This window comes from Lissotriton vulgaris, chromosome 4_1, assembly GCF_964263255.1.
Source record: "Lissotriton vulgaris chromosome 4_1, aLisVul1.2, whole genome shotgun sequence".
In the NCBI taxonomy this organism is placed as follows: domain Eukaryota; kingdom Metazoa; phylum Chordata; class Amphibia; order Caudata; family Salamandridae; genus Lissotriton; species Lissotriton vulgaris.
The window spans coordinates 1,261,730,617-1,261,751,871 of NC_141691.1; the positions used below are offsets into that span (position 1 = coordinate 1,261,730,617).

General features: G+C 42.5%; 1 protein-coding gene across 1 annotated transcript in view; it reads left to right on the forward strand.

Moving 5' to 3' along the window:
* Positions 1 to 21,255, forward strand: part of LAMA1 (laminin subunit alpha 1) — a 533,346-nt gene that overhangs the window by 446,033 nt on the left and 66,058 nt on the right. Inside the window, exon 49 of the mRNA XM_086965467.1 lies at positions 20,303 to 20,456. Coding sequence (XP_086821593.1) covers positions 20,303 to 20,456 — 154 coding nt within the window. The remainder of the gene's footprint in view (positions 1 to 20,302; positions 20,457 to 21,255) is intronic.

Consider the following 21,255-nt stretch of genomic DNA (forward strand, 5'->3'; position numbering starts at 1 on the left):
GGAATAGCTTTGCCAGACGTGCGTAGATACTACTGGGCCTCCCAGCTGGCGGCCATTATTCATGGCCTATATGGCCCTGTGGATAGTCCAGGGTATGCCATGGATCGGTGGCTCCTGGATGGCGGGAAATATCATAGGGCGCTGTATACGAGATCTCTTGATAGGCGGATGTCTGGGCCAACGAAAACTGCTGTACACATCTGGAGAGCGATCACAAAGGCACAGGAGTGGAATGGCAGGCTTACAATGGTGACTCCACTTTATGACTCTGAGATTCTGGGTAAACTGTGGCACACTAAAGGCTTCGATAAGTGGGACATGATCGGGATCTCTAGGGTGGAGGACATGATGCTGCGAGGGGAGGTGAAGTCTTTTGCCCAACTACAGACGGAGTTTCAGCTGGGTGGAACTGAATATTTTCGGTACGCTCAGCTAGACATGCCCTCCTATCCGCTAGGCCGGAGGGTGAGGTGATTCCCGAAAGTTGTCCCTTAGAAGACCGAGTACTGGATGGCCACATGCCGGACAGCGCTATCTCTTTGACATATAAGAAGCTGATCAATGTCCGCACGGATCTCCTCCTGGGGGTGAGAGATCAGTGGGTGCGGGACGGGATAGAAATCGACGACGAGGACTGGCAATGTGCTGTGTCATCCCCCAAGGAGGTCGCTATCCCCTCCCGTCTTCGATTGGTGCAGCTAAAGATCCTGCATAGAGTCTATGTCACTGGCCCCAGGCTTATACATATGGGACATTCAGCTGATGGCCTCTGTAGGCGTGGTTGCGGTGCTCTCGCCACCTTCATGCACATCATTTGGGAATGCAATGTGATAGCTTCCTACTGGAGGCGGGTGCACACGATCATGAGCGAGGTGACCGGGGTGGAAGTACACGCGGAGGCCCGAAGATGCCTATTGAATATCTGGGGCCCAACAGATTACAACACCGCCCAGACCCGGTGGGTGACCCTTGGGACTATGGTTGCGAAGCGGGACATCGCACAGATGTGGGGAGCAACGACAGCCCCGAAGGTGGTACAGTGGAAGGCCAATATGGATTGGTGTATGTTCCGGGAAAAGACTGTGTATGTGTCCAGGGGTAAACCCCAAAAATGGCAGAAATTGTGGGGGGCTTGGAATGAGTATAGGGGTGACATCTGCATACCACCGGAATCGGTTCCACAGGAAGAACACCTGACCCCATAGCCCATGACTCCAACTGACGGTTATATATCCCTATTATCCTGTGTTTCCTTCTCCCACCGTTCTTAGTATCCATATTGTTCTGAATATAATTGTTGTCATTGCGCTTGGCTGACTCCTCGACTAGGACTGCATATTGGTTTAATTGCCTTCTTTCTCAGCGCTCGTTTCGGCGCCTCTTTCTGTACCTTTTCCTTTTTCTTTTTTTTGTTTTCTTTCTCTTCTAACATAAAAAACTGAAAAACGTAACCTTCATTCGTTCTGATACTTTGCTTCTTGCACTCTGATTTACTGCTTTTTTGAATTGCTGCCTAGCCTCCGGGGTGTAAGGCTGAATAGCTGTGTACACTATTTAAAAATGAGGGTTTTAAAAATTTAAAAAAAAAAAAAAACACAGTTGCTTATGCAGTGGATTCCAGTTTTATAATCAAACAACATGCCTGGATCTTCCCCACTAGATATTCTGGAATCTTCCAGGCATCATTAATGGACATGCACTTTGATATATCAAGACTTTTTAGAGAATAGGTCGATATGGCTATCAAGCGTTTCAAAAACAGCATGGCTACAGCTCTCTCGCTGGGATTCCTATCCCCCGCCTACCTATTTCACCAACAGTACAGCAAACTCAGAGGTTCATCTGCCATCAGTGGCAGCCATCATAGCCCATCCTTCAAATAACTTAGACTTTTTGTTGCTTTAGTGACAGAGACAGTGTCAAAGGTCTAGGACGGCAGTAGCAGAAGCATCAGTCCTCTTCCTCTTTGTCTCCAGGCATTGCTTCCAAAAACAGTTAGATTGCCCGTGAGTGTACCCCTGATCCCGGTAGAGGGGCCAAATACTTTATTGGCCATCCTACTGACAATCACTTTAGACCTCTAGGAACTACAGATTTTCCAAGGTGGTTATTCGGCCCCTCCTCTGGACACCCCGCTTCACATTTCTCCTGTTTACACCCAGATGCCGGCAGACCACTCCTGTATCCGTTCAAAAAGAAGTATTGATGTTCCTTGCCAAGAAGGCTTTCGAGCTGGTGCCCGAGGCATAGCATAGATGGAGCTGTTACTCGTTCTACTTCTTTGTCCCCAGAAAGGAATGGTTCTCCAGGTCCATTCCAGGCTTCAGAATACTGAACTCATTCTTAAAGCAGTAGAAGTTCAAGATGACGAGCCGGACACAAATTCTGCTATCCTTGTGCTACGAGAAGGGTTGCCACATGGCCAGTTTTGTACAGGCATTACCGGTATTTTAATGTTCTAGCTGGTTTAAAAATTAGGCAAACTACTTAAAGCTGATGGTTTTCCCCTTATCGGTGCATACCTTGAATAGCGAATATAAGAAGAAAACACTTTAAAAAAAATCAAAATCTCTCTTAATGATCCCTGACTAGTAATTAAATTAAACAAAGACACAATGTTATAAATAAATAAGTATGACTTTATTGAATGTTCAAATTAAGTATCAATATCAGGGCCTTGTAGAATGTGAAAAAACGGCTGGTATTATTTTCTGGGAAATGAGGCAACCCCAACTACAAGGATTGGATGGTGTCCCTGGACCAGCAAGACACATGCCTGCAGTCACACAGGATATATCTCCTGTTTATGGTGAGATCAATCTATTTCTAGTTCACTGTTCTGATCTTGGCCTGACATCAGACCCTTGGGTTTTTACAAGGGTCCAGCCAGTGGTCGCAGGCCATCTTATCAGGATAGGGATACATGTATTACCTTATCCCAATGTCTGGCTGTTGAAGGGTGTTAACTCTGCTAGCGTCAGACCACCTACAGAAGACAATGTTTTTGTTTCAACCCTGACATTTTCCATAAATGAGTCCAAGACACATCTTCAGGCATGATTGCCTTGAAAATGTTTCCACCCCTTCAGCAATTCTAGGGAGGGAGCCACTGTTTCAGCCCTAGAGGCTCTGAGAATTCTGGAACTGTTAGTATTTTGCACCCTGGGGTAAGTCATGCTCTGGGGCATGTGCAGACCGTTCAACGAACCTACAGTGGGACCAGCATTGAGGCAAATCTTTTGGACATGATTTGTGCCTCTGATGAGGTGGCTCTGGACCTCCAGTGGTGTATGACATATGCCAATTTGACTTGTGGCACTGTGTTTCCTTATATGCTACATAGGTCACAAAGGTTATGTCCGTTCATCCAATAGTTGTGGAGGCCATTAAAGAATGTGAGGATCAGAGGCCTGTGTTCTCTTGTGGAGCAGCATCATTCTATACTTTTGCTGGACCTGCATGCCATTTGGCTGTCTCTCAAGGCATTTGTCTTTCTTCAAGGGCAGAACATTACAGGTGCTAATGGACAACATGACTATCATGTACTGCATCAAGCAGGGTGGCGTGGGATTACGTGCCCTCTGCCAGGGGGCACTGAAATTCAAGTGCTGACTGGCTCTGCATGGGATCTCTCTGATGGCCAAACGTCAATGATAATTACAACAGATGAGCTCAAGAGATGTCATCTTAATGACAATCAGTGGCCTCTGCTCCCAGAGATGTCCAGGAAATGTTCGCACTGTGGGGCAAGCTCTTCATAGACCTGTTTGCCACCACCATAAGCACTTGAGGGCCACATGCATCATTGTAAGGTTTTGCGATTCCTTATTTGCGATTTTTAGGGAATCGCAAATAAGGAATCGCAAAATGGGATGCATGATTATATTCGCATAAAATTTGCGATTTGGTAAAAATCGCAATTTTTACTGAATCGCAAATATTATGCGAATTCCGAATTGCGATTTCGCAAATCCCATTGATTCCTATGGGCCAAAAGGCCCATAGGAGTCAATGGGAAGGCATTTACAAATTGCGAATTTGAAAATACGATTCGCAATTTGTTAATGCATTCCAAGGGTGCAGAGGGGGGTCCAAAGGACCCCCCCCCCTGCACCCCTGAAATGTATTTTAAAGTGCATGTTTCACACACACATGTCCTAAGTACATGTTTGTCTGTAACATGAAAGTTAAAAAAATGCATTTTTGAGCATTTTCATAACTTTTCGCAAATTACCACGAGGTTCAAAGTCGTGGTAATTTGCACCCCCTAATTGCTAATTCACAATTTGAAAAACAATCATGCATTGCTTTTAAGGAATCGCAAATTTGCGATTCCTTAAAAGCAATCGCATTTTTGGAAATCGCTAAAAATAGCGAATTTCACAAAAATGTATGATGCATCCCAAAAACTTATTTAGGAATCGCAAACGGCTGAATTTACCGATTCGCACCGTTTGCACTTCCTAAATAGGTTGATGCAGGTGGCCCTGAGTGCCTATAGATTTAAACTCTAGATTATTTCTTTTGAGGGTCTCTAAGGATGGAGTCCTGCCTTCAATGGGACTTTGGCCTCCTGTTCCTCTTCACACTTCTGCCTCTGAAACCGAGGGCACTAAAGAAAGTCAGGGAGTCCCGAGCATGACTCATTCTTTTAGATCAAGACTGCTCTTGGTAAGTCTGGTACTCAGAACTCTTTACTCTGAGTATATGCTTTAAGCATTCTTTCCCACCTCATTCAGGCTACTCTGGCTGGACCCAAGGCATGCACTATGCTTTTATAGTATTAGGACTAAGGAGTAACGTGTTGATGATCAGCTGTTTATGGGGTTCAATAGTTCGAAGGACTCAAAGGAGGTCTAAAAATGGACCTTATAGGGATGATTGTCCTCTGCATCAACCTGCAAAATGGTTTGGCCAGAAATAATCTTCCTGAAGTTCTTAGGCTTATTCCAACAAGATAAAAGCTGCCACTGCAGCCATGGATTGGGGTGGTCAGTCCTTTCACATCTGCCTGCTAGACGTAGTTGTATTTGTGTACTCCTCAGACTCACATCTTTGGAGAGGGCATTGCTTTGATACTGATTTGCTAGGTGAAGGAATCTGTGTTTAAAAGTATCCGTTAGAACAATAAGTTACTTACCTTTTGTAAGGCTCTTTCTGGTGGATGCTCGATCTAACCACAGGTTGCTCAATGCCTGCCATCCTCCCTATTCTATAGAATGGACGTTCAGGAATCATAATTATAATAAGGTCCCAAGTTAGTTTTTGTCATACTGCCTGTATAAATTCAATCTTGTCAGCCCCACTCCATATCTGAGAGCAGGGAAAAATTGGAGATAAATGAAGGCAGACCACTCAGGTGGCACCTATATGCAACTTAATTTTGTCAAGTTCGGGAAAGGGCTGAGTCATAGTTGAGGCCGAACGCACTGCCTATTATGGGACAGTTTAACGTTTCCTTGGGTCAGTCCTCAACTGAATCATAGACAAAGCTTTTCTAGTCCTCAGAGGTTGCAAGCATTCCAACAGCTTCTGTGTCTTTTTCAGATACCCCATCTACTTGCATTTTACACAGTAATGTGTCTTCTAGGAGTGATGGCCTCATTCATTGTCATAGTGACCGATTCCAGACTTCATTTGGGCCCGATTCAGGAGAGCCTCTTAAGCCAGTGGACACAAGCGGAGGGTCAGTTAGAGGATCTAGTGTTGGTAAAGGCCTGTACCCATTGCCCTCTGCAGTGGTGGAACAGCAATAATCTGTTGCAGGTAAGGCCATTTGCAGACCCATTCCCCAAGTGACATCACCACAGACGCATCTCTAGTCGGCTTCATTCGCAAACCCATTTCCCCAAGTGACATCACCACAGACGGATCTCTAGTCGGCTGAGGAGCACACCTCAACAACGTGACAGTCCAGGGTCTGTGGCCACCTCACCCACAGGGTCTCCACATCAACCACTTGGAACTGATAGCCATTCATTTAGCACCCAAAGCCTTTCATCAACAGACTGGAGGGAAGGTAGTTCTTGTGTGTGCAACAACATGACCGCCATGTTCTATCTCCAAAAACAAGGAGGCACACACTTTCAGCAGCTGTCAGCAAAAAAGTATCTTCCGGGGAGTGGACAAAGCTTTGCAGATTTACTCAGTAGGATGCAGCAACTAGTCCACCAATGGGAATTCCACCCACAGGTCGTACATCCTTAGTTTCACAGCTGGGGCACCCCAGATATTGAATGTTTTGCCACATATGAAAATACAAAATGCCAAAACTTTGCCACCAGATTTCCACACCCCCAATCTATGGACAATACTTTTTAGATGAATTTGTCTGGAATCTTTGCCTATGCTTTTCCTCCTGTTCGACTGATCCCGTATTTTTTGCAGCGTGAATCTTTCTGGATTCACTATGCTGTGCATTATTCTGCGGTCTAGTGGTTGGGTCCGGAATCTTAGTATAGTTACGTATTTTTTTTCGTAGCCCAGAAAGGAAGTAATGCATTACATTGAAAGAACGAAAGATCACAGGAAAACAAAGCAGTTCTTTGTGTCCTTCGCAAGCAGTTTCCTGGGAAGACCAGTTACAAAAGGCACCATCGCAAGATGGATCGCACAAACTATCCAATTCTGCCACAAGCAGGCAGGCCAAGAACTACTAGGAGGGGCACAAGCCCACTCTACCAGGAAAAAAGGAGCAACAATAGCCTTCATGGCAAACACACACATCCAAGACATCTGCCTGGCGGCAACATGGGCTTCAGTGCACACGTTCACTAAGCACTACTGCGTGGATATACAGATGAACAAACAAGGAAGCACAGTAGGACAAAGGGTGCTTCAACATATATTCAACAACCAACGTTCATCTTCCACCCAGCCGCCGCAAACCTAACAAACCGCTACAAAGTCTATGCACAGCATAGTGAATCCAGAAAGATTCACGCTGCAAAACGAATAGTTTCTTACCTGTCGGTGTAGTTTTGCAGCTTGAAGACTTTCTGGATTCACTAGCGAACCCACCCACCTCGGCCTGAAAGTTGAGACCGGAGGAAAAAGACAAAAAAAGAAATATAGATTTAGAATCTTTAAGAGAAAAAATTATAGTTCCTTTAAATGGGAAAAGGACTTGAGAGGAATGGAAAAGGATAAAAAAAGATGGCACAAAAACAAGAAAAAAAAGAATCCGAAGTTGGCGCCCAAAGTTGGGAGCTTCCGGGGGAAGCATGCCGACGTCACAGGAAGGACACCAAATGGTGGGACGTCGACGCCCACCTGGACTATGAAAAAAATAAAAAAATAAAATAAATACTACGATTCCGGACCCAACCACTAGACCGCGGAATAATGCACAGCATAGTGAATTCAGAAAGTCTTCAAGCTGCAAAACTACACCGACAGGCAAGAAACTATTTGCTTTCATGAAGCTGAGGCAAGCATCCCCCACCCTTATCCTGGTGACTCTAGCACAGGCCAGACAACCATGGTTTTGCAGCATGAATCCTTTTCTGGATTCACATGCTGGGCACTACTCCGCCATCTAGTGGTCAGGTCCGGAATCTTGTTGTTAGTCTTTCTCTCTTTTCTTTGGAGTAGTCTGGTTTTTTTTTGGTTTTTTTTTATTAGTCCTCATTGTGCAACATTAAAAGTAAGGAGTTTTCGGGACCCCTTTTCTCTCTGTCCTTTACCTTCACTGCCATGGTGCTGGGTCTCTCATAAGAGAAGCACGCGATTTTGGTGCCTCCACAGGAAATATTTCACAACAACTGAAACAACTTGAATACTTGCTCAAGAAAGAAATAAATCAGCGCCTCCACGCCACTACTCTCATTGAGTATCACAAAGTCAAAAGAATTCCTAGAGGTCTACGAATAGCCTTAAAACCCATGCTATTTAAATTTAACAAAGATTTCATGTCACGCTGGTATGCTATACTGAACAAATGTTCGCTGGACCTGATACTTCTCATCATAGAAGAAATCTCTACTATCCTAGTTGAGTTGTCAAAAGACATAGACAAACTGAAGGATGATCTTTCACAAAAAATGGATTCTGATGATTGGGATAAGGTATTGGAAAACATTAATACCAATCTAGACAAACATGCAAAAGAAGTGCACGAACGAAAGACCAGGAAGTTCCGCAGGGACACCATAGATTATAAACTGGATGAGGTTTACTCATGGGCGGAAACCTATGCCCAGAAACGTTTCTTTAAAAAACCCAACTCTAATTCTTCTGAGGAAAGTCTGGTACCTGATCAAGATCTCACGGTTCAACGTCCGAAACCACCTTCCACCGCATCCCAGATCTCAACAACAGAAGGGGAACCATCAACATCCAGCAATCAACAATCTTTTTTAGAGAGTGGCCCACCGACCAAGGGACCTCCAGACAAAATAACACCACAACCAGAACCCGCAACAGAAGGGGACAAAACAAAAAAAGCACCCGAAACAGGAAGACCACAAAGGACGGTGAAGAAACCGAATCCCTAGTGATGAATATCTCTTCCAGAACTCTGAATCCAGTGGAACTTAACACCTTGAACAAAGGCATTTCTTTTGTGCCCACATACTCATCCAATGAATTGGAAACTGAGACCGCAATGTTCAGATTCATGCGCAAATTACGCTTGAGGTGGTTTTTTTCAACCTTGTCCAATGTTGAAGATCAAAGCCCAGAATCCAGGAAATTCCGTCCTAAGAGCAAATTTATGGCTCCTATCACCCATAAATCACTTGACACCTTCGAACATCTGGTCAAGAAGGACCTTGCAAAAATCCAATACACCAAACCCTCTCATTCCAACTTGACTGCAAAGGAACAAAAAACTTTAGGATCTCTTAGAAGAGACAAGTCCATTACTTTTCAACCAGCTGACAAGGGCGGCGCCCTTGTAGTACTAGATACCACATTTTACAACCATAGCGTGGACGCTCACTTGGCTGACACTGATACTTACTTGACATTGGATAAAGATCCTACGGATGATCTACTGACTGTATTGACTACTATAGTCACAAAAGCTGTAGAGGCAGGTACCATAGATACACCTACTGGCAAATTTCTTGTAAACTTAACACCAAAAGTCCCACATATATACATGCTTCCGAAGATGCATAAGGATTCTTTGAGACCACCCTTCAGGCCCATAGTAGCAGGGTGCAACTCGATACATGAAGCCATTGGGTACTTTGTGGACTATCACCTCCAGCCATTAGTTCAAACTTGGGGCACGTACATACGTGACACCACAGACTGCCTCACGAAACTACAAGCCATTGAACACAAAGTGAACCAAGACACTTTACTATGCACGATAGACGTCGTGGCTCTGTACACATCCATAGCGCATGACCAAGGCTTAGAAGCAGTGGAATGGAGGTTGCTGACCTCATCCAAACCACCTGAATTATCAATTTTTCTTCTTGAACTACTCCATTTCTCATTATATCACAGCTATTTTATTTGGCAAAATCAATTCTACTTACAGAAGACGGGAACATCCATGGGCTTTCCCGGAGCCCCTTCGTATGCAAACACCTATATGGCTCATTTTGAAAACCAGCATATGCTCACCAACCCCATCTGGATTAACAATGCAATAGCCATCTTTCGCTACATTGATGACATTCTGGTCATATGGAATGGTCAAAAGAGTACATTGGAGGATTCCATCAAGACCTTAAACCTGCACAATCCGAGAATCCAATTCACCTATGATATTCAAGAAAATAAGATACATTTCCTGGATATAGAAATTCAAAAAACAACTACAGGCTTGAGTACATCAGTCTACACTAAACCCACAGACGTGAACAGTGCATTACACTTCACCAGTGCACACCCTATTTCTCTTAAGAAACATCTTCCCATCTCCCAGTTCATGCGTATCAAGAGAATCACCTCGGACAACCAAGAATGTACCCACAAAATCCAAGAACAAAAATGCAGATATCAAACAAGAGGATATCCAGTAGAAATACTTGATCAAGCTGCAGTACAGGTGGAAAAGAAACCAAGGAAGGATTTGTTACAAACCACAGTAAGAACGCCATCCCGCAGAGAGGTATTTGTACTGAAACACTCCACACAAGCTCCTTGCATAAAAAACATCATCAAGAAAAGATGGGAAATCATTGAAAATGAACCAGACTTTCAAGGTATCTTCTTAGATTCTCCTTTATTTGCACACCAAAGAGCGAAGAATCTTCGTGAACTTTTGAAACCACAAGAAGACAAACCCATAGGAGGTTACAAGGGAATGACTAAATGTTACAACTGTGGACAGTGTAGCAATGTAATCACAGGTGACACTTTCATGCATCCACAAACGGGCACCAAACTAAAACTCCATCACACGTCAAATTGCAACACTGAAGAAGTGATATACGCAATTAAATGCCCATGTGGCCTAGTGTACGTAGGCCGAACAAGCAGAAAGATAAAAACTCGCATTATAGAGCATAAAAGCCGGATTCGGAACAAGAACACCACATCCCCACTGGCAACACACTGGGAGACATCGGGTCACACCATACCCCAATTACGATTTACAATACTAGAAAGAGTCAAAAAGGTGTCAGGCACTGACATCAACACATCATTAGCTCGTAGGGAAACACATTGGATAAAAACACTGAGAACGATAGCCCCAAATGGGCTCAATGACCATTATGAGATGCTGTGTTTTCTATAAGTTAGTCCTTTCAGCTCAATATTGTACAGGATCTGCACCCACTTCTTATCTTGTTTTCCACTTTGACTGCTTGTTCACATATGTTTCATTCCTCTTTCTCTTTTTTCTAAAACATGTCTTTTCCTAAAATTACTCTTGTTTTAGATTCTGTTTTTAATTTATCTTTTTCAACACTACACATCACATATTTTGTTCTTTTCACTCCTTTCATTTCATTTTCATAATTATCTCTATCTTTTATACACTTGTTCCTTCGTTTCATTTCCGGATCCTTGGGGACAATGCTCCATTCCGTTTTCCACATCGTTGTTCACCCTTGGGTCTATTTTTACGCACTGTAGACCTCCCACTGCCTTCTGTATAGAACCTCCCCGGTCGCGCATTGCACCCTGGATTATCTCCCATTCATCGCGTTTGAAGTAACTGACGGTCTGAGAACTTGGCAAACCTCCGGTATGTTGATCCCGCTCCTTATTCTTTAGTAGACGCTATGTCTATAGTGAAAACATCGATAATTGGAGGAGTCTAACTTTGCTCCCCATGTTTATCTTTATAGTACGGTGACCCGCAGCCGAGCCACACCGAGGGTTTTCCTTCTCCCTATTACTCCGGATTACCAGCACTCTCGCTAGTGCTCACATAACTACATTTCCGGTAAGCGAGCACAATAATGTCTCGTTTCATTCACGGTTTCTCCACTGCCACAGGACAGCCTTCATTATAATACACTATTGCATTATTGTAATTACAGACAGTAGTGCTCCGCACTGAAACCCTCAGCACCTGATCTCTTATTCGGATCAACACTTTCTGCAAGGTATCACCAAGACGTTATCTCCTTATTATTATTTTTATTCTATATTATTTTCACCTAATGGTGATTGGACCCTTCTCACTCTCCTTGCTTGGAGGATTCATTTCATTTAACTACTGATTATTATCTTCATTCTATATTATTTTCACCTAATGGTGATTGGACCCTTCTCACTCTCCTTGCTTGGAGGATTCATTTCATTTAACTACTATACTGGCCTATCTCCAACACTCTATATTTCAATGCACAACTTGGGGTGCAAATCCTAATAGCCGAGCAGTATTTTTACTGCATGTTGTTGTGTTTTTAATTTCCAGTGGCGACATTGAATGAGAAAACTTCACCCTCTAACGCTTTCCCCTGACGAAGGGTTCCACGTAACCCGAAATGCATTGGGATGGATGAAATAAGAATTTATGTATCTCTTAAGTGCTCAAACGCATTGTTGACTTGATATTATTTTGACAAGCGATACGAACAGTTTGTAGACATATACATGCTAATAATGTTTTTGTGTTGTGATTTGTAAAATGCGATAATAGTAAAACATATGTGATGAAACATATAATTGTTGGCCTCAAAGCTTTTCATAAGAATTCTAAACTGTCATTGTTAAATTTGATTTAGACACTATTGTCTTTGAGCTGTGCATTCCCCTAACTGTGGGTTCTCCCACAGCCTACCTTGCTGATGGTGCTGGGTCTAGGCAGTACCCCTCAAGCTTTAAAGAAAAAAAGGATCACCTTACTTCCATTTACTTTGGAGAAGGTTTTTCTGAGGGGGTTGATGTTGTGGGAAGCATGGACTGACCACGGAGAGATTAAAGGTGGAGTTTATTAAGTACTCATAACAAGGGCCCACAAGGAGCCAACAGGTTGATGTTCATCAGTGGCAATAGCAGGCACAGCGTCTGGCAGATGACAGCTGTGACGTCACATAAGTAACCTCCGAACATTCGGAGATGACGTTTGTCACGCGCAGCAGTAAACAGTGAAAACAGATTATGGGCAATGCAACACATGTACTATTCTCAACATCTCCCTTTTTTACCAAACAAAACATAAGCGGTAACTGTGACATGTACAGGATTAAACATTATCCGAGTACATAATCTCCGAAACGTTTCGGCATCCTGACAATTCTACCAGATTTGGACTTAGTACATGAAGTATCACGTGTGCTGTCATTAATCATTTGTTCTCCATAAACTTCTTTGCTCCCACTGGGAAAAACTGGGTCAGGATTAATTGAGTCTGTCTCATTAAAACTTTTATCTTCCCTGCCACTCCTTGACCTTTCATCATTACTCCTCGCGACACTCAGGCTATCGTCTAACTTTGAGTAACTTTGGTTCTCTGAGACATTATCCTACTCCAGAACGCTTTCATTAAGGCTATTCTCTTTTCCCTCCTTGTCTTTCATTATAATCTTTTCTTGTCCTTTCTTTAGTTTGATTACATCATCCTTGCCTCTCCAGCCTTTTCCTTCAACACACACAGACCCTCTAGATGCTTCACACACCCTAACAGGGGTGCTGTATGCAGATTCTCCTTTTGCAACTTTGCATGGTTTTTTCACCAGGATCCAGTCTCCTGGTAGAATCTCCTTATCTTTTGCCTTGTTCGTCATATCAGCATACTTTTTGGTTTTCTCCTGCTTGCACACTATTTGCTCTTTCACTTTGAGTTCCCTTTCACTTATTTCCTCGGTTGTGACTTCCTCTTTGTGCCATTTATTGAACTTTGGGGTAAGTATACTATTACATTTCCTTCCCCTCATCAGAAAAAATGGCGTGTGTTTTGTTGTCTCGTTGGGTGTGTTGTTGTACGTGTTTACTTTCTCTCTTATGTATTCCTTAACATTTAGTTTTGAAGCAATTACTAGTTGGATACCTTCTTTAAAAAATGTATTCATACTTTCCACCACCTGACCGTTACTTTTAGGGCTATACAGTGGCGTTTTCTCTTGTTTAATCCCTACATTTTCCAAATACTCCTTCATTTGTCTGGACATCAGTTGGGTATCATTGTCCGATACCAATATCTTTGGTTGCCCCTCCGATGCAAACACCTTTTTTAGAAATTTTATTACAGCATTTGTTGTCACTGTACTTACAAATTTGTAGTGTACCCATTTTGAATAATAATCGGTAAGCAGGATTATATTCTTGCAATCTTCTTGTAACACACTGAATGGCCCAGAAAAGTCTATTGTGACCTTTGTCCAAGGTCCGTTAGGTATTTCTACCATTTGCAATTCTCCTCTTCTCAAATTCCAGTGCTTGTCTGCCTTGAGGCACTGTTCACAATTGTCAACATGGTTCTTCACATCGCTATCTAATCCCGGCCACCAATAATGCATCCTCAGGATGTTCCTTGTGGCGATACTACCTGGTGACCCCGATGAGCTTGTTTCACAATTTTTTGTCTCAGACCTGTTGGTGGTACGAATGATTCACCTCTTTTTAGAAAACCACTTTCAATTGTCAATTCTTCTTCTATTTGCAGATAGCTCTTCAACTCATTCCTTAGATTCCTGATAGGAGGCCATTTTGTTCTCACGTGGTTCATTACACTTTCTAATACGTTGTCTTTCTCTAAGTTTTGCAACCACTCCTCCTCTGTTATTGATCCACTGCACATGGCAGTTGCGTCCATCCATACTACTACACACTCAATATCATCTAGGGTGTCTCCTGATTTATTGCTCACTGGTAGACGTGAGAGGCAATCGGCCCTGCAGTTCTTACCACCCTTAATGTGATTAATACTGAAGTTGTACTCTTGAAGCTTGGAGAGCAGTCATATTAATCTTGAGCTAGCTTTGCCATTTCCTCGACCCTCACCATCAATCATGTAGACCAGAGGCTTGTGGTCAGTTATTATTGTAAATCTCTTGCCCCACAGGTAGTCCTTCAACTTTTGCATAGCCCAAACACATGCAAGTGTCTCTCGTTCTATTGTGCTGTAGTTCTTCTCCGTTTCGTTTAGCCTTCTGGATATGAACGCAATGGTGTTTTCATTCTTTCCTTGAAGTTGGCAAAATACTGCTCCAATCCCTTTTGCACTAGCATCCACCGTGATGACATTATTAAGTTCCGGATCATAAGGCTTTAATGCAGGCGCCTCTGCTATATCTCTTTTTTATTTTCCTAAATGCCTGACTTTGCTCATGTGACCATTTGTAACTTACATTTTTCCTCAGTAATTTTCTCAGTGGCTCGACTATGTCTGCATACCCTTTAATGAATTTGGCGTAGTATTTACTGAGGCCTAAGAATTACTTTAACGTTTCCTTGTCTTCAGGTTCTGGAGCTTCTCTGATTGCACTTACTAAGTCATCTTTGGGTGTAATACCTTCGAGGTTAAAACATGGCCAAGGTATTCAATTTTGTTCACCATGAATTTGCACCTATCTTTAGAGACTGTCATCCCTCTATCTTTTATAACACTCAACACCCTCTCCAGTATTTCAAGATGTTCCTTTTCTGCTTTTGAGTGTATCAGGATGTCGTCCTGAAACGCTTCTACTCCCTTTATTTCCCCAAACAGTATGTCCATTAGCTTTTGGAATACGCCTGACGATAAAGGCAACCCAAATGGTAGGCGGATATATCTGTATGCCCCATATGGTGTCACAAAGTTAGTCAGTTTTTTACTGTCATCTGTCAAAACTACCTGATGGTAAACCGCTTTTAAGTCTATCAAGGTGAAATATTTTGATCCCGTGACAGATTGTAGTATCTCTTGGATCTTTGGAAGCAGGTGACAATTCTCAACAGTTGAGCTAGCCATCTTGGCTACTCTTACAGGCCTTCACCTGATTTTACATTGCTGACACATAATCATTGGACTTAAGAAAAGGTGAAGACCAGTCAACTCTACTAAGACCTTGCAGAGAAGATTCGCTGTATTTATCCCATATGATATTTTTCCCATATCTCCTAAAATGTATACTTCTTAGAGGGTAATTTCTTTTTTTATCCAAATTATAGATTTTTAAAACTGAGATCAGCCTTTCTCTATGAAGTGGGGGGGGTTGGACTTATCCATTTCACACACACCTCTCTCCTGGCCAATAATATCAATAAGAATACTAGATTTTCATGAGATTTGGTTAGTTTTTCTAACACATTTGATCCCATCACCCCAAAGATAACTAAGTCAATACTTACATTTAGATGTCTTTCCAATACCTCCTCTAGTGTCTTACCCACATCATTCCAGAAACCATCGAGATGGGGGCACTGCCGGAACATGTGTAGGTCGTCAGCCATTTGTAGTCCGCATTTCGGGGAGCTCTTCCCTGTGGACCCTTTAAATTTGGAAAACTTTTTCGGCGTCCAGTATGCTCTATGAGTGGTAAATAAATGATTTCTCTTTAAAGCAGCAGATGTTACAATTGACCAGCATTTGCTCATTGATACTTGCCATAGGTTGTTTATATCCAGCGTCGGCAGTTCATTCCCCCATATTCTCTCTGGAATCTGGAAATCCTCCTCCCCGCTGATATTAAGGCCCAATACCAATAGGAGATTTCTTTCTGAAAGAGGTCTTTTTTCAGACAATTAGATAGTGAAGCATTTGTTGTTTGAGATAAAGTCTCCCAATCCAATATTTTGTTCTGAAACAGAAGTTGCCCCCACTCTACTATTCCTGCTGTTTTTAACGGGAGTGCAAGTTTGTCTTTGAGGCACTCCGGGGTACCCGGCGAATCCCATATCGGGGCCAAGTCACTGAAATAGGGGGTATCCAAAGTAGCTCTTATACAATACCACGATTTAGCGGCTGACTTTAACATCTTCAGCTTCACTTTTTTGAAGTATTTCGGGTGATCGAATTTATATAAAGAAATGGCTAGTTCTTTTGGTCATTGCCTGGAGATACAGATCTTTGGAGTAGTCTTAGCCATTTGATGTTATATCTATCCTCCTATGACATCAGAGGTGCACCCTGGAAGCCTCTGTGTGTGGTCGCCATACTCAGGTTCTTGTCTTTGCAGTTGGATCTCAAAGCACCAGCTGAAGTGCTGAAGGCACCAAGAGAAGTTTCAACGTATACTGAAGGATTGTTAAATAAAAAGAGAAGAAAGGATTATAACCGAAAGTGAGAACACCAAAACTCAGAAGAACACTGAGCAAATTATGGAATTGCAACAGAGAAGGCAGCCAACTGCCCAAGTCTTCGACCACTTAGACAGTGAATGCACAGAAGGGGAGAGAGAATCGCCCATGGAAATGGAACATACCTCCTTTATGTTCTGCCCTGAGTGCCACTGAAAATTTACTCAGAAGACCAACCACAAAGTTCTGCAATATCTGCCTGCTGATGGACCCCAACACTAAGACCTGTGAAGCGTGCTCCGAATTCAGGCCTAAGACCCTGAGAGCAAGCAAAAAAAAAAGGGGAGAACATTAATCAAGTAGATACAAAAAAAAGGGGGCTCGTCACTGAGGTACCTCAGATGGACAAGTGAGAAAGAGGACAATATCGAGAAGTGGCTCAGGCACAAGGCTCAGATGCTGAAGTAGAGGAGGTCGGTGAAACCAAGACTAAGCAGCTGACAAGTAAACCCGAGGAGGGGGGGCTTGAAAGCAGAGCTAGGTAATGTCAAAAAACAGTCTGGGGCCAAGTTGAAGATTTTGTACTTGAAGCGGTATAAGACTATTTCGGCGACAAAGCACTTGGCAACCGAAGGAAATTCAAGACAAAATTAACATGATGGGCCCCAGAAGTAAAGCACTCATGGTGGCCTCCCCTTGAATAAACCTTCAACGTCAAAAGGCTACTGAGAAGGAAAGGGCAAAGGTGTCGGACAGAGCACCAGACTTGAAGAGAAGGTTCTATACACTAAGGAATTTAAGGTGAAAAAAACAAATGAGGTCTCCCCCCACTCACAGTCTTAAACACCAACAATTAGACCTAATTTGTAATGGCAACATTTGTATTACTTCATGAGTGGGATTGAAAGTTTATTTTCTTCCTCAACAACAACCCTTCACTTTCTTTGGAGTATTGTCTCTACTCATAATCGCCATTCAAAAGAACCAGCCTACGAATCAACAGTCACTGAGTTCAAGAAAAATACCCCATACTTTAACAGGTGTATATAAATGTGTGAAAGAGTGAAAAATGTGAGAAAACCAGGTAGCACCTCACATGCGCACCACCAAAGGGGGCTTCCTGGTTAAATATCACCAGTTATGCCTATGTTTATCATCATAGGTTGCTACCTCGTGAAAAACAAAACAAAAATAATTTGTGTCCAGAAAACCAGTGAGACAGGTGAACATATGTGTAAAAATCGCACAATTCAACCCCATGTAATTAAAAGTGAGATAAGCCCCATAGTAAACCACTTTATTCTAAACTCGTGGGCTTATTCAAAATAAAAACATACTGCATGTTTGCAGACCAAGTAAAGTTGGGCCGACATGTCAATTGCCTGTCAATTGTAGTGGCAATTTCTTCAGGGAACGAGGACTTCGTCCACCTTATCTGGACCCTTTTTGTAAACACCCAGTGACTGTTCAAACAAAAGGAGGTTCGTTAAAAGCACATCCAGCTAGTACAGAATTCTAATCAATGCATTCAAACTGTTTACATTTATCGCCTGGCATATATATTCTTTATATTTACCTGGTAGTAGCCAAAGCCCCTCTTACCAGCTAGCCACCTTGTCACACAGGAGCTATCAAACCTTAATAGCCCCGTTTCATAAAAAAGACACTTATGTTGCCCTTACTTCTGCAAGGAAACAACATATTTTAGCAACTTCATGAGGGACAATCTCCTCAACAAGTATTGGCTAGAGGTAAATGCAAATGAACTGTTAGGATCACTTAATGACCCCATTCAAGTTTGTTCGCCACCTTTACATCATAACCACGTAGTCATGTCAAAATTTAGCCAGACAACCATAGTAGCCTCATTTACCCGCAAAGCGGAAAACCGCTTTCACCTTATGTCCAAACAGTACGACATGTAGCTTTCAGGTTTTCAGCTACGACTGGTAAATCCAGTTAGAGTTTCTAAAATTTATATCTCCCAGCATTACAAAAGACCTTGGGAACACACACACTCTTTTTTTTACTATCCCAATCCATTAAGGGCATTCAGTATTTCACCTTAACCCTTTGTTTGAACTGCAACGATTTTACAGCGTCTTATCATTCACACAGGCGAGCCTTGTCTCATTCCAGCATCATGTCCAAATGCGGTCTCCTCATATAAGAACCGGCAAAAAAGCCCTGGGAAGCGCCGTGTTTCCAGGTCACGTGATGTTGAGGCGATTCTGTGTTGGTACACAGGTGGTGCTGCCCTGGTGCTGAGTTGGTTCTGCACAGGTGGTAGGGCACAGATGAAGAGGTGATGCTGTGCTGATGCTGAGATGGTGCTTTGCAGATGGTGAGGTTGTGCTGCGCTGATGATGAGGTGGTGTTGCGCTGATGCTGAGGTGATACCGAGGTGGTACTCTGGTGGTACACTGATGCTAAGGTAGTACTGTGCTCGTAGTGAGGTGGTACTGCATTGGTACAGAGGTGGTGCGCTGGTGCTGAGGTGGTTCTGAGGTTGTGCTGTGCTGGTGCTGAGTTAGTGGTGTACTGGGGCTGAGTGATGCTGAGGTGCTGCTGTGTTGGTGTTATGGTGGTGCTCAGGTGCTGCTTAGGTGGTGGTGTTGCTGAAGTGGTGCTAAGTGACGCTTACTGGAGCTGAAGCTGTGCTGCACTGATGCTTAGGTGGTGCTGAGGTGATGTTGCACTGTCTACTTGCAGGAAATATTGTTAAGGTACCTCACATAACATGCTGCATTTGGAGAGCACGAGGAAGCATCCCTTGGTATTATTTTTATTTTACTAAGGATTGAAACCTAAAAGAAAGCATAAAAACTCTCTCTTCTCAGGTATTGTTAATTTTCATTAAAATTACTCAAAGCAACATGCAAAGATGATGCAATAGATTCGATTTTCGGAATATCACAAACTCCTTCAGATGGGAGTGGCGAAAAGAGGATTGTTACTGAGCTTTATTAAATGTTAGATCTTGACCTCTGGCGAGATTGCTCAACCTTGCGCAAGTTATCCTTTTAGAGAACTAAAATGAAATTGTTCATTCAGCAGTGACCATGATCAACTGGACCTCCACAACAGCCTTGTTACTTGTGGCCACCATTTGGTCTTTAATCCATAATGTTATTATCACATGTTAGATTTCTGTTTATTATTACTGGGATTCTTTATAACACCCTTCTTTAAAGATGGGCACTTCTTGTATGAAAACCTTGTTGTATTCTTTTTACATTTTAATGTGTGCTAACAGTATTACATTTGTTTTCACTTCTTTCGAAGTATGAATGGTAATAATATAGCTAAGGCCATAGCTACTACCTTTTCCAGAGAGCCTGTTTTGAGTGAGTTTGAGTTCGAAGTGCTCAAAGGCCATATTGGATTCATTCAGATAGTTTGTTGGTCTGTCTGTGGCAGAAACAAGAGCTGAAAAATGTACAAGAGTGACTGTTCCAGTTAGACAGCTTGATGAAAGTTGAGGATTTGGAATTTGATGTTAATCCACACAGTTAAGAAATCAAATTGAAATTGTAGTGACATTGAAATACAGCATTCAGTAAGTACTTCATCCATCAGATTTGTTGATTATTGACCTTCTGCTTTTAGAGGGTTAGTTCAAATCAAATTGATGTGCTGAAAATTAGTTATGCAATATAAAGATAAATATCAGCTTTTGTTTTTCATCTTGTTCTAGGGCTTCTAATTTACTTGCTTTATTTTGTAGTTCCAGTGAGAAAAGAGACACTTCATTCCAGTTTGATGGCAGTGGATATTCTATAGTAGAGAAGATCCTGCGACCTGAAACCACATACATAGAAATGCATTTCAGCACCCTCTCGCAGAATGGACTTCTCCTGTATTTAGCTTCCGATGGAATGGTAAGTATTTCTGACCCAGCAATTAATTTATCCTTTTGATGCACTAGTGTCAAACATGAAGTTTTATATTAGTTTTGTTAGTGTGAGAATTTAAAATTAATGTTTGCATGATGTTGACATACATGAATTACACTTGCATCAAGATATGCATATTAAATGACAAGTAACACAATATAACCAAATATTGGCATATCGCATAAAAAAGCAGCTTCCTACACCCTATACCAAGAGTTGTTGAATTGATTGACTGATTGTGGGCAGCCACATTTCTAAGTACTTTCAATTTGACATCAGGGTAGTGGCAGATTGGCATGACACCTGGAACAAAAGAAAAGACAGCATTCTTTTGACCCCAGATGGCCATTTCTTGTTCACTGTTATGCCATTTAGGTTAAGGAATGTCCTTTACACCTTCCAAAGGTTGGTGAAGAAAGTCCTTGCTGGGTTGGAGACATTTAGTGAAGCATAATCCTGCAACCGAATGCCACACTGTGGCGGTAGGGGTCCTGGGAGAATCTAGGATTGTGTAAGGAAGTCTAAAAAAAGGTTAAACAAACAAGCAGGTATTCATATGCAGGTTAATGAAGTAACTACTGTGGTGTCCTGCACCACTTAAATGTAATTAACCGGTAAATACATTCTTGCTCGTTTATTTAAATTGCTTTAGACTTCCTTATACAATACATCATCCTTCCAGGGCCCCTTACCGCCACATTGCAGACCTTGGTCACACCACAGACCATACTTTGTGGCCCTTGGTCAAAAGTTTACAAGTGCCCATGCTAAGGAGGGATGACAG